This window comes from Manis javanica, chromosome 3, assembly GCF_040802235.1.
Source record: "Manis javanica isolate MJ-LG chromosome 3, MJ_LKY, whole genome shotgun sequence".
NCBI classification, from domain to species: Eukaryota; Metazoa; Chordata; class Mammalia; order Pholidota; family Manidae; genus Manis; species Manis javanica.
Genome location: NC_133158.1, coordinates 77,623,177 through 77,642,407, shown reverse-complemented (window position 1 = coordinate 77,642,407; position 19,231 = coordinate 77,623,177). Strand labels below are relative to the sequence as shown.

The window sequence follows — 19,231 nt, the reverse complement described above, 5'->3', positions numbered from 1 at the left end:
AGCTCTTTCCTCCCCCCATGCACCAATACCACTCCCTGCGATGCCCTACATTACTTCACGGAGGATATTAAAAGCAGATTAGATGTACTGGAGGAGATGATAAATGAAAGAGAAACTAGAGAAGAGGAATACAAAGAAGCTGAGGCACAGAGAGAAAAAAGGATCTGAGCAGCTCCAGAGAATAGAGCTTCTAGACACTAGAGGGCACCATATACAAATATGAAACACCAAGGGAACCTGATTCAAAGTAAAATTATTAATACAATACCTAAGAAAGAATTAAATGACATTGACCTCATGAATATTCCTGAAAGAGAGTTTAAAATAAAAATCATTAAGATGCTCATGGAGGTACGGAGACATATTCAAGAACTCAGGAGTGAATTGCGGTTGGAGATCCAATTGTCAAAGAGTAAAATGGAGGATATTAAAAGCAGATTAGATATACTGGAGGAGATGATAAATGAAAGAGAAACTAGAGAAGAGGAATACAAAGAAGCTGAGGCACAGAGAGAAAAAAGGATCTCTTAAGAATGAAAGAATATTGAGAGAACTGTGTGACCAATCCAAACAGAACAATATTCACATTATAGGGGTACCAGAAGAAGAAGAGAGAGAAAAAGGGATAGAAAGTGTCTTTGAGGAGGTAGTTGCCGAAAACTTCCCCAATCTGGGAAAGGAGATAGTCTCTAAGGCCATGGAGATGCACAGATCTCCCAACACAAGGGACCCAAAGATGACAACATGAAGGCATATCATAATTAAAAAGGCAAAGATCAAGGAAAAGGACAGACTATTAAAAGCACCAGAGAGAGAAATAAGATCACATACAGAGGAAAGCCCATGAAGCTATCATCAGATTTCTCAGCAGAAACCTTACAGGCCACAAGGGAGTTGCATGATGTATTTAACACAAAGAAGCAGAAGGGCCTGGAACCAAGATTACTTTCTCCAGCAACATTATCATTTAAATTTGAAAGAGGGATTAAACAATTTCCAGATAAGCAAAAGCTGAGAGAATTTAACTCCCACAAACCATCTCTACAGTCTATTTTGGAGGGACTTCTATAGATGTAGGTGTTCCTAAGGTTTAATACTTGTCACCAGAGGTAATAAAACCACAGTAAAAAAAATACAACTGTTAATTACCAAGCAAATGCAAAATTAAATTAACTATCCCCAAAGTTAATCAAAGGACAAAAAGTACAGAATATGATACCTAATATATAAAGAATGGAGGAGGAAGAAAAAGGAGGAGAAAAAAAGAACTTTAAATTGTGTTTTAGTAGCATATTAAGTGAGTTAAGTTAGACTCTTAGATAGTAAGGAAGTTAACCTTGAAACTTTGGTAACCATAAATCTAAAGCCTGCAATGGCAAAAAGTACATAGCTATTGATAATAACTCTAAATGTAAGTGGACTGAATGCACCAATCAAAACACATAGAGTCACTGAATGGATAAAAAAACAAGACCTATCCATATGCTGCCAAATGAGAATCACTTTAAATCATAAGACATACACAGATTAAAAGTGAAGGGATGGAAAAAGATATTTTATGCAACTAATAGGAAGAAAAAAGCAGGAGTTGCAGTACTTGTAGAAGACAAAATAAACTTCAAAACAAAGAAAGTCACAAGAGACAAAGGAGGGCATTGCATAATGATAAAGCGGTCAATCCAACAAGAAGATAAAAACATTATAAATATCTATGCACCCAACAAAGGAGCACCTACACATGTGAAACAAATATTAACAGAATTAAAAGGGGAAAAAGAATGCAATGCATTCACTCTAGGAGATTTCAATACTTCACTCTGAAGGACAGATCAACCAGACAGAAAATAATTAAGGACACAGAGGCACTGAACAACACATTAGAACAGATGGACCTAACAGACATCTACAGAACTCTACACTCAAAAGCAGAAGAATACACATTCTCAAGTGTACACAGAACATTTTCAAGAATAGATCATATACAGGCCACAAAAAGAGCCTTGGTAAATTCAAGAAGAATGAAATTGTACCAACCAGTTTCTCAGACAACAAAGGTATGAAACTAGAAATAAATTGTGCAAGGAAAATGAAAAATCCCACAACCACATGGAGGTTTCAAAACATGCTCCTACATAACAAATGGATCAATGACCAAATTAAAACAAAGATCAAGCAATATATGGAGACAAATGACAACAATAATTCAACAACGCAAAATCAGTGGGACACAGCCAAGGCCATGCTGAAGAAAGTATATTACAATACAGGCCTACCTCAGGAAAGAAGAACAATACCATATAACGAGTATAAACTCACAATTAATGAAACTAGAAAAAGAACAACAAATCAAGCCCAAAGTCAGTAGAAGGAGGGACACAATAAAGATTAGAGCAGAAATAAATAAAATCAAGAAGGATAAAACAACAGAAAGAAATCAATGAAAGCAAGAGCTGGTTCTTCGAGAAAATAAACAAAACAGATAAATCCATACCCAGACTTATCAAGAAAAAAAGACAGTCTACTCACATAAACAGAATCAGAAATGAGAAAGGAAAAATCACTACAGACACCACAGAAATACAAAGAATTATTAGAGAATACTATGAAAAATTATACACTAACAAACTGGATAATCTAGAAGAAATGGACAACTTCTAGGAAAATACAACCTTCCAAGGCTGACTCAGAAAGAAACAGAAAATCTAAACAGACCGATTACCAGCAACTAAATTGAACTGGTATTCAAAATACTACCTAAGAACAAAATCCTGGCCCAGATAGCTTCACCAATGAATTTTATCAAACATTTAGTACAGACCTAATGGCCATCCTCCTTAAAGTTTTCCAAAGAGTAGAAGAAGAGGGAATACTTTCAAACTCATTCTATGAGGCCAGCATCACTCTTATAACAAAAGCAGGCAAAGACACCACAAAAAAAGAAAATTACAGACCAATATCCCTGATGAACACAGACGCAAAAATACTCAACAAAATATTACCAGACCGAATTCAAAAATACATCAAAAAGTGCATCCATCATGATCAAGCAGGATTTATGCCAGAGATGCAAGGATGGTACAACATTCGAAAATCCATCAACATCATCCACCACATCAACAAAAAGGTCAAAAACCACATGATCATCTCCACAGATGCTGAAAAAGCATTTGACAAAATGCAACATCCATTCATGATAAAAACTCTCCACAAAATGGGTATAGAGGGCAAGTACCTCAACATAATAAAGGCCATCCATGACAAACCCACAGCCAACATTATACTTAACAGTGAGAAGCTGAAAGGTTTTCCCTTGAGAATGGAAACAAGGCAATGATGCCCACTCTCCCCACTGTTATTTAACATAGTACTGGAGGTCCTAGCCATGGAAAACAGACAGCACAAAGAAATAAAAGGAATCCAGATTGGCAAGGAAGAAGTTAAACTGTCACTGTTTGCAGATGACATGCTATTGTATATAAAAAACCCTAAAGATTCACTCCAAAACCACTAGACCCAATATCTGAATTCAGCAAAGTTGCAGGATACATAACTAATACACAGAAATCTGTGGCATTTCTATACACTAACAATGAACTAGCAGAGACAGAAATCAGAAAAACAATTCCATTCACAGTTGCATCAAAAAGAATAAAATGCCTAGGAATAAACCTAACCAAGGAAGTGAAAGACCTATACTCTGAAACTACAAGACACTCATGAGAGAAATTAAAGAAGATACCAAAAATGGAAACACATCCCATGCTCATGGATAGGAATAATTAATAGTGCTCATGGATAGGAATAATTGATATTATCAAAATGGCCATCCTGCCTAAAGCAATATACAGATTAAAGGCAATTCCTGTCAAAATACCAACAAACTAGAGAAAATCATTCTAAAATTCATATGGAACCAAAAAAGACCCCCAATAGCCAAAGCAATCCTGAGAAGGAAGAATAAAGCATGGGGAATTACGCTCCAAAACTTCAAGCTCTACTACAAAGCCACAGTAATCAAGACAATTTGGTACTGGCACTAGAGCAGACCCACAGAGACCAATGAGACAAGAAAGACCTGATATAAACCCAAATATATATGGTCAATTAATATATGATAAAGGAGCCATGGACATACAATGGGGAAATGACAGCCTCTTCAACAGCTGGTGTTGGCAAAACTGGACAACTACATGAAGACAATGAAACTGGATTACTGTTTAAGCCCATACACAAAAGCAAATTCGAAATGGATTAAAGACTTGAATTTAAGTCATGAAACCATAAAACTCTTAGAAGACAACACAGGCAAAAATCTCCTGAATATAAGCATGAGCAACTTCTTCCTGAACACATTTCCTCGAGAAAGGGAAACAAAAGCAAAAATGAACTCATGGGACTACATCAAACTAAAATGTTTGTGTACAGCAAAGGACAACATCAATAGAACAAAAAGTATATCCTATATGGGAGAATATACTTGTGAATTACATATCCGACAAGGGGTTAACATCCAAAATACATAAAGAACTTACAAGCCTCAACACCCAAAAGGCAAATAATCCGATTAACAAATGGGCAGAGGATATGAAGAGACAGTTCTCCAAAGAAGAAATTCAGATGGCCAACAGACACATGAAAAGATGCTCCACATCACTAATCATCAGGGAAATGCAAATTAAAACCACAATGAGATATCACCTCACACCAGTAAGGGTGGCCTGCTTTGAAAAGACTAAGAACAACAAATGTTGGCGAGGATGCAGAGAAAGGGGAATCGTCCTACACTGCTGGTGGGAATGTAAGCTAGTTCAACCATTGTGGAAAGCAATATGGAGGTTCCTCAAATACCTAAAAATAAAAATACCATTTGACCTGGGAATCCCTCTCCTTGGAATTTACCCAAAGAATACAACTTCTCAGATTGAAAAGGACATATGCACCCCTATGTTTATCACAGCACTTTTTACAAAAGTCAAGATATGGAAGCAACCTAAGTGTCCATCAGTAGATGAATGGATAAAGAAGATGTGGTACATATACACAATGGAATACTATTCAGCCATAAGAAACAAATCTTACCATTTGCAACAACATGGATGGAGCTGGAGGATATTATACTCAGTGAAATAAGACAGGTGGACAAAGACAAGTGCCAAATGATTTCCCTTATTTGTGGAGTATAAGAACAAAGGAAAACTGAAGGAACAAAATAGTAGCAGACTCAGAGACTTCAAGAAGGAACTAGTGGTTACCAAAGAAGAGGGGTGTGGGAGGGCAGGTGGGGAGGGAGGGAGAAGGGGATTGAGGGATATAATGTATAATATACATGGTGTGGGGGGGTAGCACAGAAAAGGAAAGAGTGAATCTCTGGCATCTTACTACACTGATGGACAGTCACTGCATTGGGGTATGGGTGGGGACTTGATAATATGGGTAAATGTAGTAACCGCATTGATTATCATGTGAAACCTTCATAAGAGTGTAAATTAATAATATCTTAATTTAAAAAATTTTTAATAAGAAATAAATAAAAACATATATACACCAAGATACTTGAATCTTCCTATCACAGTATCAAGATAAGTGAGCGAGCGAGCCTTCAAAGATGTTTCCAAGTCCCAGCCTGCAAGCCAACCTAGGTAACTCCAAGTGGAACAAACAGAAGCAATCTCCAGTTTAACCTGCCCAGACTGCAGGTTCATGAGCAAGTAAGTTTACATTTAAACCTAAATGATAACCTAAAATGATACCAAGTTCAAGAGCAACTGAAATTTAGACAAAATAAGAGTTGGGTATAGGTGTTGAGTATTTTGTAAAATTATTATCTTATAAAAGACTGTTGGTGCCTTTTGTGGAAGATTTTGTATCCTCCTTTCACAATATTATTTTTTATCATTTTACCTATAAGTGGTTTAGACTCACTGTCAATAAATTAATTACCCTAATAAATATTCATTGTGATGGACACAAAATATAATCTATTTTATTTTTTAAAGAGGCAATCATTTGTCTATATTTCCTCCAGAGTAGAGACTAATAAAATCTGGATTTTATTAAATCTCTAAACTAGCATCAAAAGCCTTGAAAATCAAAGTACATACAAATATTTATAAACAGAGATACAGACTACATATTATTTATTATAGAAAACTAGAAAAAATAAGAATAAAATAATTATTAAATTATGGTAAAGCCAAACAATGAATACAACACTTATTAAATAACATGTTCCAGAAATATAATTAATGAATAAGAAATTATTTACAATATAACAAGTAGAAAAGAATTTACACAGAACAACCTCTCTTTTATAAGGCTAAAAAAATCTATATATAGAAAAAAGTAAAGAAGGATTGGGACCAAAATGTTTAACTGATCATCTCTGAATGGAGAGAGAAAAGGTGATTTTTATTTTTACTCTTGTATTTTCCAAAAGTTTCCAAATGTTTTATTTTTATAATAGGAATACCATGCAATTATTAAAGGCAAGGGAAAAAATAAACATTTAAAGCTCCAAAAAAACTCTACTATAGTTTTCTGGTCAATAAATTATAGATGTATATCTCCCAGTCTTAACATTGTATATAAGTGGCAAAAAGATTTCATAAACAAGTAACTACTGGCAATTTTTTCTATACTCACTTTTTTCTTAATGAACTGAGCAAAATTAATATAAGGCTTTTTGCAACAATCAGATCAAAGACAAATTTAAATCATGGTCTCAACTGTGTACAATCAACAAAAATGCTAAGCTATTAATGACTCTGCAAAACCTATAATTCCATTACAAGAATTAGAATCGACTCCTAATACTTTCAAGTATTATCAACACTGTAATACTTTAAAGATTGAAATTTAATATTTTAAATCCCCTTCAAGTTATACACACATTGACAGAACTCTAAAAACTACCCAAAAACAAAGACCAAGAACATTTATTTTATTTACTAATGTTCAAATGTAATACTAAACGAGCCCTTCAGCGATCAAATCCTGGTTACTTTACAGTTCATTTTATACATAATTCATTATAACATACCCTCAAAAACAGAATACTATCAAATGGAGAAATTCAGGAAATTTATTCTACTGACAAGATATATACTGCTAATATATGTTCTTTAAACTGTCCACCCTGAAATGATTTCTGCCATATTCTTAATACAGAACTTCAGATTCTTAATCTGTACAGATATAAAGCTATTCTATAAGGAAAATTCGGAATCTGTCCATAGGTACAGCTATGACTTCCAAGGAAGAATAAAAGTCTTGGTTTTCAGTTTTCAAAACAGATTATCAACTTCCCTTTGTATAAATCCAGACTATGGATCGCCCATTAGCAGAATTCAAAATATTTACATTTTACTCTGCATCTGTCCAGAGAGATTAGCCTTGAATTAATCTACACCCAGTTTAAATCAAAAGGCCAGAAACAATTTAGAAGATAAGAATGTTACAAAGATATACAATGACTGCAGCACTGTTTTATTTTTTTTTTTAGTTGAAGACAATATAATAGGATATTAGTTAAATTAAGTGTGGTACACCCACATAACGGTATATTATGTAGTCATTAAAACTGTTTTACCACTGTTTCCCTAGTACTCATGCCAAGCATTGTGTCTAAAATATGTCAAGTACCCAGAAAATATCTACTGAGAAATGCTTTATATTTGATTTTAGGAAATGATATTAATAATATACAGTTAAGTAGAAAAAGCTAAATTTTAACAATATTTGGTAACCTTTTATTTTTTAATATTTAAATATTTATTATATGTATATATATAGATAAAATAGGAGGATAAATACCAAAGTATTAATTTTGGTTCTGTCCAGGTGGTAATATTTTTGCTCAATTAAGTTTTCTAATTTCTGTATCACAAACTAGTAGTTTTAAAAATATTTTTAAATAATTTAAACTCAAAAATGTACCAGTGTCTTGACCCTATATCTACCAAAGCACTAACATCATCAATAATTTCTTTTCCAAGCTGCCTTGTGAGAAAAAGCAGCAATATAAATTAACAAGAATTTAACATGCTAATTTTCTAAGACATTCTACATTTTTAAAATGCAGTAGTATAACTTTATATGCATATCATGGTTGAACAAGTAAGTAAATATATTGTAGATAATGAGAAACAGGAAAAAAAAAGTTAAAAATAAGGAAAGAGGGAAAGTCAGAATAAGCCCTATAGTGTTGAATTAGAAGTATAAGTATATATATAGAGAAAAAGATGCTGGTGTGAGTAGTGTGGTAGAAATCTCCTCCCAGAACCACATATATGTTGAAAATACAACAAATACAACCACTCCTAAAAAAGTAACCAGAAGTAACAGTACACCAGCCAATCTACAGCTGGGAGAAGTCAACATCTCACAGAAAAGGGTAAGGTAAAAAGCCTCAACTGGCGGGACCCAAGCACTACCCCTACCCCAGCTCACAGGCAGGAGGAAAAGAATCAGAGCAGGGAGGGAGTGGAAGCACAGGACTGCTAAATAACCAGCCCTAGACATCTACCCCAGGAGCACAGACCCACATTCCTTGGTGCTCTGGAGAGTGGAGGGACTGAAACACACAGTCTGAGACTAAGACTGCGAACTGCCCTAGGACAAAAGAAAATTAGGCACTTTAAGGGACCTCTCAATAGTCAGAGGGCTGCTAGGGGGGCAAGAGTTTGGGAAAAGGAACTAGTGGACAAAATTGCCCAGGCACACTAAGCCCAGCAGGCTGGGAACTTTCAGGAGCTTCAGGCGCCCTATCCCCCTGGTTGGCAATACAGCTCTGAGGTCTCTCACTGCAATAATCAGTCTGCTGCTCTTTCCTCCCTGCCGGCACCTATGCGCAAACCAGCTGTCCCTACCATTGCTGCACACAGCTGGAGGGTAGCCCCGCCTACAGCAACTACACAGCTTAACACAGACACTTCTTCCAGCGCATGATTAACCAGCCCAGTCCCAGAGGCTGCTCCCAGCATGCCTGGCACAGAAAACAGAGACAGGCACTGGGACCAGGAGGCAGAAAGTGGCTTTGTTATCGTGACAGAACCCACACAACTTGCCAGCGACCTCTGCCATCATGTTAGGCCATCCCAAGGACCAAACCTGCCCACAGAAGTTTAGGGGACTAACCCAGAGACTGCTCCCTGTGTGAGGTTAACCGGCACAGACATGGTGCCCGGCAAGCAGAAGGGACTTTGTCCTTGAGCTGACACCTGCACCACTTGCTGGCAATTACTCACATAGCTCTAGGACTACGAAAGTGCGGAACAGACTTGTTTAATCCAAAATCCCTCAAACACCAAAAAGAGGGCTTGGTGAGACTGAAATCACCAATCTTCCCGAAAAACAATTCAAAATAAGAGTCATAAGCATGCTAATGAACCTACAGAAAAATATTCAAGAGCTAAGATATGAATTCAGGAGGGAGATAATTGAAATGAAACAAACAACTGAGGGATTTAAAAGCAGATTAGATGAGATAGAGGATGCCATTAAGGAAACAGAAATCAGAGAACAGGAATACAGAGAAGCTGAGGCAGAGAGAGAAAAAAGGATCTCTCGGAATGAAAGAATATTGAGAAACCTGTGTGAGTGTGACCAATACAAATGAAATAATGTTCACATTGTAGTGGTACCAGAAGACAAAGAGAGAGAGAAAGGGACAGGAAGTATATTTGAAGAAGTAACTGTGAAAACTTCTCCAATCTGGGGAAAGAACTAGTTTCTCAGACAATAGAAGTCCACAGATCTCCCAGCACAAGGGACCTAAGGAGGACAACACCAAGACATATAATAATTAAAATGGAAAAGATCAAGGACAAGGACAGAGTATTAATAGCAACCAGAGAGAGAAAAAGGATCACCTACAAAAGAAAACCCATCAGGCTATCATCAGACTTCTCAGCAGAAACATTACAGTCCAGAAGGGAGTGCCATGATATATTCAATGCAATGAAACAGAAGGGCCTAAAACCAAGAATACACTACACAAAAGGATTATCAATTAAATTTGAAGGAGGGATTAAACAATTCCCAGATAAGCAAAAGTTGAGGGAATTTACCTCCCACAAACTGGCTCTACAGGGAATTTTGGAGGGACTGCTCTAGATGGAAGTATGCCTAAGACTTAATAGCTGTCACCAGAGAGAAAAACACCACACTAAAGGAAGGAGACCAACTAAATACTAACCAAATGCAAAATTAAATCAGCAACCCACAAACTCAGTCAAGGGATATACAAAGAGTAAAGAATATGACACCAAACATATAAAGAGTGGAGGAGGAAGAGAAAGAAGGGAGAGAAAAAAGAATCATCAGACTATTTATTATACCAATTATGAGTGAGTTTGGGTAGAATGCTAGATAGTAAAGAAGCTTCCCTTGAACCTTTGGTAATAATAAATCTAAAGCCTGGAATGGCAATAAGTTCATATCTATCAATAATGACCCTAAATGTAAATAGACTGAATGCACCAATCAAAGAAACAGAGTTAAAGAATGGATAAAAAAGCAAGACACATCTATATGTTGCCTACAACAGACTCACTTCAAACCCAAAGACATACACAGACTAAAACTGAAGGGATGGAAACAGATACTTCATACAAACAATAGGGAGAAAAAAGCAGGTGTTGCAGCACTTGTATCACACAAAATAGACTTCAAAACACACAAAGTAACAAGAGACAAAGAAGGACATTAAATAATGATGAAGGAGTCAGTCCAAGAAGAGAATATAACCATTATAAATATCTATGCACCCAACACAGGAGCACCTACATATGCAAAAGAAATAGAAACAGAATTAAAAGGGGAAATAGAATGAAATGCATTCATTCTAGGAGACTTCAACACTCCATTCACTCCAAAGGACAGATCAACTAGACAGAAAATAAGAAAAGAGACAGAGGCATGGAACAACACATTAGAACAAATGGACCTAACAGACATCTATAGAACACTTCACCCAAAAGCACCAGGACAGACATTCTTCTTAAGTGTACATGGAACATTTTCCAGAATAGACTACATACTAGGCCACAAAGAGCCTCAGCAAGTTCAAAAAGACTGAAATTATACCAGTTTCTCAGACCACAAAGGTATGAAACTAGAAATAAATTATAGAAAGAAAACAAAAAGGCTCAAAAACACATGGAGGCTTAGCAACATGCACCTAAATAATCAATGGATCAATGACCAAATTAAAACAGAGATCAAGAAATATATGGAGACAAATGAAAACAACAGCATGACACCACAACTTCTGTGGGACACAGTGAAGGAAGTTAAAAGAGGAAAGTATATAGCAATCCAGGCCTATTTAAAGAAGGAAGAACAATCTCAAATGAACAGTCCAAATTCACAATTACTTAAAATGGAAAAAGAAGAACAATTGAGCCCAAAAGTCAGTAGAAGAAGGGACATAATAAAGATTAGCGAAGAAATAAATTAAAATTGTGAAAAATAAAATAGAAAAACTTAATGAAACTAAGCGCTGCTTTTCTGAGAAAATAGATAAACCCCTAGCCAGACTTATTAAGGAAAAAAGAGAAACTACACAAATAAATAGAATCAGAAATGAGAAAGGAAAAATCACTATGGATACCACAGAAATACAAAGAACTATTAGAGAATATTATGAAAAATTATATGCTAACAAACTGGATAACTTAGAAGAAATGGACACCTTTCTAGAAAAATACAACCTTCCAAGACTGACCCAGGAATAAACAGAAAATCTGAACATACCAATTATCAGCAATAAAATTGAATGACTAATCAAAAAACTACCCAAAACAAAACTCCCGGACCAGATGGATTCACTGCTGAATTGTATCAGACATTTAGAGAGGACAAAATACCCATCCTCCTTAAAGTTTTCCAAAAAGTAGAAGAGGAGGGAATACTTCCAAACTCATTCTATGAGGCCAGCATCACTATAATACCAAAACCAGAAAGAAATCACACAAAAAGAAAATTACAGACCAATATCCCTGATGAACAATGATGCAAAAATCTTCAAAAAATATAAGCAAAATAAATTCAAAAATACATTAAAAAGGTCATTTATCATGACCATGATGCGAGAATGGCAAATATTTGAAAGTCAGTTAACATCATACACCGTATCAAAAAAAAGAACAACAAAAATCACATGATGATCTCCAAAGATACTGAAAAAGCATATGACAAAATTGACAACCCATTCATGATAAAAACTCTCAACAAAATGGGTATAAAGGGGAAGTACCTCAACAAAATAAAGGCCACATATGACAAACCGACAGCCAACATCATACTTAACAGCAAAAAGCTGAAAGCTTTTCTTTTAAGATCAGGAAAGAGACGATGACCACACTCCCCACTTTCATTCAACACAGTTTTGGAGGTGCTAGCCAAGGCAATCAAACAACACAAAGAAATAAAAGGCATCCAAATTGGTAAGGAAGAAGTTAAACTGTCACTGTTTGCAGATGACATAATATTGTACATATAAAACCCTAAAGAATCCACTATAAAACTACTAGAACCAGTATCTGAATTCACCAGTATCTGAAATCACACAAAATTAATAAACAGAAATCTGTTGCTTTCCTATACACTAATGATGAACTAGCAGAAAGAGAAATCAGGAAAACAATTTCATTCACAATTGCATCAAAAAGAATAAAATACCTAGCAATAAACCTAACCAAGGAAGTGAAAGACCTATACCCTGAAAACTATAAGACAGTCATGAGAGAGAAACTAAAGAGGACACTAATAAATGGAAATTCATCTTATGTTCTTGGGTAGGAAGAATTAATATTGTCAAAACATCCATACTGCCTAAAGCAATATACAGATTCAATGCAATACCTATCAAAATACCAACAGCATTCTGTAACAAACTGCAACAAATAGTTCTAAAATCCATATGGAACCACAAAAGACCCCATATAGCCAAAGCAATCCTGAGAAGGAAGAATAAAGCCAGGTGAATCTCGCTCTCCAACGTCAAGCTCTACTACAAAGCCATAGTAATCAAGACAATTTGGTACTGGCACAAGAAAAGACCCATAGACCAATGGAACAGAATAAGGAGTCCAGATATTTAACTAAGCACATATGGTCAATTAATATATGATAAAGGAGCCCTGGTTATACAATGCGGAAATGACAGCCTCTTCAACAGCTGGTGTTGGCAAAACTGAAGCTACATGTAAGAGAATGAAACTGGATTACTGTCTAACCCCATACACAAAAGAAAACTCAAAATGGATCAAAGATATGAATGTAAATCATGAAACCATAAAACTCTTAGAAGAAAACATAGGCAAAAATCTCTTGGACATAAACATGAGCAACTTCTTTATGAACATATCTCCCCGGGCAAAGGAAACAAAAGCAAAAATGAACAAGTGGGACTACATCAAACTAAAAGGCTTCTATACAGCAAAGGACATGATCAGTAGAACAAAAAGACATCCTACAGTGTGGAAAATATATTTATAAATAAAAAAGACCCCAAATAAGTAAAGCAATCCTGAGAAGGAAGAATAAAGCAAAGAGGATTATGCTCCCCAACTTCAAGCTCTACTACAAAGCCACAGTAATCAAAACAATTTGGTACTGGCACAAGAACAGACCCATAGATCAATGGGACAGATGACAGAGTCCAGATATTAACCCAAGCATATATGGTTAATTATTATATGATAAAGGAGCTATGGACATACAATGGGGGAATGACAGCCTCTTCAACAGCTGGTGTGGAGAAAACTGGACAACTATATGCAAGAGAATGAAACTGGATTATTGTCTAACTCTATATACAAAAGTAAACTCAAAATGGATCAAAGACCTGAATGTAAGTCATGAAACCATAAAACTCTTAGAAGAAAACATAGGCAAAACTCTTTTGAATATAAACATGAGTAACTTTTTCTTGAACATATCTCCCTGGGCAAGGGAAACAAAAGCAAAAATGAACAAGTGGGACTATATCAAACTAAAAAGCTTCTGTACAGCAAAGGGCACCATCAATAGAACAAAAATGCATCCTACAGTATGGGAGAATATATTCATAAACGACATATCCGATAAAGGGTTGACATCCAAAATATATAAAGAGCTCACGCACCTCAACAAACAAAAAGCAAATAATCCAATTAAAAAATAGGCAGAGGATCTGAACAGACATTTTGCCAAGAAGAAATTCAGATGGCCAACAGGCACATGAAAAGATGCTCCACATCACTAATCATCAGAGAAATGCAAATTAAAATCACAATGAGATATTACCTCACACCAGTCAGGATGGGCACCATCCAAAAGACAAACAACAAATGTTCACGTGGATGTGGAGAAAGGGGAACCCTCCTACACTGCTGGTGGGAATGTAAATTAGTTCAACCATTGTAGAAAGCAGTATGGAGATTCCTCAAAAAATAGAAATACCATTGACCCAGGAATTCCACTCCTAAGAATTTACCCTAAGAATACAGGATCCCAGATTCAGAAAGACATATGCACCCCTCTGTTTATCATAGCTCTATTTACAATAGCCAAGAAATGGAAGCAACCTAAGTGTCCATCAGTTGATAAATGGATAAAGAAGATGTGGTACATATACACAATGGAATATTATTCAGCCATAAGAAGAAAACAAATCTTACCATTTGCAACAACATGGATGGAGCTAGAGGGTACTATGCTCAGGGAAATAAGCCAGGTGCCGAAAGACAAGTATCAAATGATTTCACTCATCTGTGGAGTATACGAACAAAGCAAGAACTGAAGGAACAAAACAGCAGCAGACTCACAGAAACCAAGAATGGACCAACAGTGACCAAAAGTAAAGGGATGGGGAGGGTGGGTGGGAAGGGAGGAATAAGGGGATTAGGGAGCATTATGATTAGCAGACATAATGTAGGGCGGCAAGGGGAAGGAAGTATATAGCACAGAGAAGAGAAGTAATGACTCGGTAGCATCTTACTATGCTGATGGACAGTGACTGAAAGGGGATATGTGGTAGAAACTTGATAATGGAGGGAATCTAGTAACCACAATGTTGCTCATGTGATTGTGTATCAGTACCTTAATAATAAAAATTATAAAAAGAAGTACCAGTATAGAGCTCATTGCTTTTTTTCAGGTTTACAGATAAGTAGATGGAGAAATAAACACAGAAATGTGTACACGTATATGGGTTAGTATACGTATATTCCTCCAGTGTTGTTTCTTGAGAAAGCCTAGAAGTTGAAACCCCAGCAGCAGTGAGAACACCTAGTACACAGACCTGGGATTTTATATACCATTCCTCAGTAAAAGGAAGCAGGGCTCCTTGGAAATTATCTTTGAGTCCCAGAAGTAAGAAAGTGCTCAAAAAATAAAGGAGCATGTGAAAAGTCATAGTAGCCAACCTGAAGGATCTCCCAAAGCCAGAGCTGGACCCCTACAGTCAATAAAACAAGTAACGATAGTAGTAGATTATAATCCACAGAATAAATACCTGTGAGTCCATATTGATTTAAGTAAATAATTGAATAAATAAATAAGGGGGGAAGGATAGCTCTCCCTTATGGAAGAATTTTAATTAATAAATGTAGAGGGAATAAGGGAAATATAATACAAGCAATAGAATATCATATATAGAACTCGTAGGCAAGATCCACTGCTAGATGTTAAACCAGTAGCTGAAAGTGGCTGAGAAGAAACAGTATATTTGCATAGATTTAAAGTCTCTCTCCCAAAATACCTACTTATTACAAAGAGAAGGAATAACTTTACAACAGAATAACCAGGCAGATATCATCTTAAATAGATGATCAAGACTGACATCACCAGCAATAAGATATATCATGTACCCCCTTACAGGATACACTGAGAAGGAAACATTATTACTGTATTCTTCCCATAAAGCCATAACTTTAATCTAATCATAAGAAACCTGGGACAAAAACAAATTGAGAAGGTATTTGACAAAATACTGACAAAATTACAGTACTCTTTTAGAGTACCATCATGATCGCAAAATAAAATACACCAAAGGAAATCAACAGACATGACAAGACAATGCAATGTGGGATCCTAAACTGGATCCTGGAGCAGAAAAAGGACATTAGTACAAAATGTGAAAAAATCCAAATAAGGTCTGTAGTTTAGTTTAAGCATTGAACCAATGTTAAATTTGTTACTTTTGATCAATGTACTGTGCCTATGTATGACAGTAACATTGGGGAAAGCTGAGTGAAGGAGAGACAGAAACTCTGTACTATTTCTGTAACTTCTCTGTAAGTCTAAAGTTACTTGAAAGTAAAAAGTTAAAAAAAAAACTGTAGTACATCTAACAATAAGAAAGAGAAATGTATTTATTCAGTAGTATGAATTTCTAAAGGTGGAATTTCAGATTAAACTGTATGATTCTGAAGCGATAGCCTAAAGCAGAGCATTTGACTTCACTGGAGGTATTAAACAGAAAAAAGTAGTAGTCAATATGGAGGTACTTAAAACTGGGTATGGTAGTAATGTAGGATGTTCTTTTTCACTCCATTTACCCTACTTAAACTAAATCCCAAAATTATGAATAAAGAAAACAAATCACACAAATCTGAAGTATGCCAAGGTAGAAAAAGAGTTCCTAAAGCCATACTCTCTCTTTCTTATAAGGTACTCTTGATTACTTCTCATGGCCTTCCTTTATGATTTCTTCTTCCTCTTTATTCCAAAAAATGTACCAAATTAAAGTAATCTGCACATAACTTAAAAAGCTTCATAGAAAGTGTCAAAAATTATGATCATGTAAATCCAGGTTCAAGAGAATTTGTATGAAATCATAGAGGAAAAGATTATCTTTCTAAAAATGGAGTTTTTGAAACACTTCCTACAGGTAGATATTTCGTTTTGCTAGTTTTGCTACCCTTGGCTTATATAGATTAAAAAAAAATTTTTTTTTAAGGTTTAAAAGGACATATTCCAAATACAAGTGGCTCTTGAACAACACAAGTTTGAACTGCACACGTCAACGTATACACAGATTTTTTTCAATAAATATATTCAAAAAATTTTTGGAGATTTGCAACAATTTGAAAAACATTTATTTTTCTACCTTACTTTATTATAAGAATACAGTATCACTACACATAACATACAAAATATGTATTAATTGGTTGTTTGTGTTATTGTAAGACTCCCGGTCAGTAGAGGCAATTAGTAGTCAAGGTTTGGGGGAGTCAAAAGTTATATACAAGTTTTTTAATATACAAGGGGTCAACACCCCTGTGTTGTTCAAGGTTCAAATGTAGTAATTTGTAGCACATGACTTGCGTACAACTCTTCTACACCTACAGTATATAATGAATGAATGTGAAGTGCTTTAATATATTCAGTTATCAGAGAAATGGTGAATTATGTTTTATATTCAATCTAAATTGAGGCCTGGAAAGATACTAAGACATCTTATAATGATTTAAACAAGGCTGGTCCCAGAAAGTTTATACCATTTCCCTAAAAACACTAATAAAAGTATTTTCTTTAAATTTTTATTAAAAATGCAAACAACAAAATACTTTCTATGTTAGTAACTCTAAAGAAAGTAAGTTATAAGCAAAACTAATGCATACCTTATGTAACTCAGAAGATGAAGACTTTTTCCTTTTTCCTTCTGTGACAATTTCTACAAAGACATGGTAAAAATTATCATTTAACATCTAAATGAGACAAACAATGTAATTTAACTAGTTCGATTTAGAATTTATATTATTATGTTTCACTGAACCTAATGGAATATAAACACAAAGGTCAAAAAATAATCAAGAAGAGCAGTAGATTCTCACAAAATGTATCCACTAAACAATATATGTATGATGATCACAGAAACAAAGAGGAAACCTGGCTCTAAGAAATTCCCCAGCAAAAGTCCTAGCACCCAGTAGGTATTCAGTAAGTTGGCTGAACCATATGACCAGACAAATTCTTATGACTGGAGTCAGGGGGAGGGATGAAGCAGAAGGTGAGACCTAGAGCTGGGAATATTCTACAAAAACACTTTCAGTTTCACCACGTATTTAAACATCTGTGTAATTCGGAATGCCTTACTCTTTCCTCACCACTTGTCAAACATCCTGGTCATTTTCTTTTATGATTCTGTATCTAATCAGCAAATATTTCTTGAATGTCTATATGTGCCTGGTACTGTGCTAGGCAGTGAGTATAGTGCAGTAAAGAAATTAGAAATAAACACAGTCCAAACTTTCCTGGAACTTACAATTTACTGGAATATATAACAGATTTTATAATAAAAATGAATGGCAGAGATCCACAGACATGTAGTCACCTACTTATAAAAAACACATCACTGCAATTCAGTGGGAAAAGGAAGATCTTTTCAGTAATGCTGAAGCAATTTGATAGCCAAATGGGAAAATAAATAAGCCTGGACCTCTACCTCACAATATATACAAAAATTAATTTTAAATGGATCATGGACTTAAATGGCAAAGATAAAACAAGGAAAGCTTCCAGAATAAAAAAGAGGGGAGTATCTTCATGATTTTGAGGTAGGCAAAGATTCTCAAACAAGACACTGTACTAACCATAAGGGAAAAGATTAAGAACTTCTGTTCCTCAAACTTCATAATTAAGAGAATGAGAAGGTAAGCCAAAGACTGGAAGATTATTATTTATAATAATCTATGTACAGCATGGTGACAATAATAAAAAGTACTGTATAATACATCCATCAAGGGACTCATAACGAGATTATATACAGAACTCCTACGAAGCAAAGGCAAAACAACACAATCTTCAAAACTGGCAAAAGGCTTGGACACGGAGTAACTGGGGAGGGAAGGTATATTGACTGGAATGGGACACAAGTAAGCTTTCTGAGATGCTGAAAATGTTCTGTATCTTATCTAAGTGATGATTACACAGGTGTACGTATACAAGTATAAAAAAACTATATACTAAAGATATGTGTACTGTTGTGTATGTAATATCTCAACCTAAAAATAAACTTTCAAAATAGAAATTATAATAAATGGACTATAGCTTACCTAAAAATGTATATATGTAGCTGAAATAATTTCTCTAAGTTTATAATACATAGTACTGATTTTACTATATCCATTTCCTGAAGCAAATACTGATGTAAAAATTATTTTAACCTCTATACTTAAACTTTTGGTAACTTTAATTTTCAAGAAGCATTCCTTAGACTACCAAAATTAAGTAAAGAATTTTT

At 35.1% G+C, this 19,231-nt stretch overlaps 1 protein-coding gene across 9 annotated transcripts in view; it reads right to left on the bottom strand.

The window, feature by feature from the left end:
* Positions 1-19,231, bottom strand: part of SENP7 (SUMO specific peptidase 7) — a 195,622-nt gene that overhangs the window by 170,087 nt on the left and 6,304 nt on the right. For 6 of the 9 annotated variants that reach the window (XM_073231720.1, XM_073231718.1, XM_073231719.1 and 3 more), the window contains exon 2: positions 17,610-17,662. In XM_073231720.1, the coding sequence (XP_073087821.1) occupies positions 17,610-17,662 (53 nt within the window). Of the gene's footprint in view, positions 1-17,609; positions 17,663-19,231 lie in introns of those variants that run through there. The other 3 variants (XM_073231726.1, XM_073231723.1, XM_073231725.1) reach the window with 1 other exon arrangement.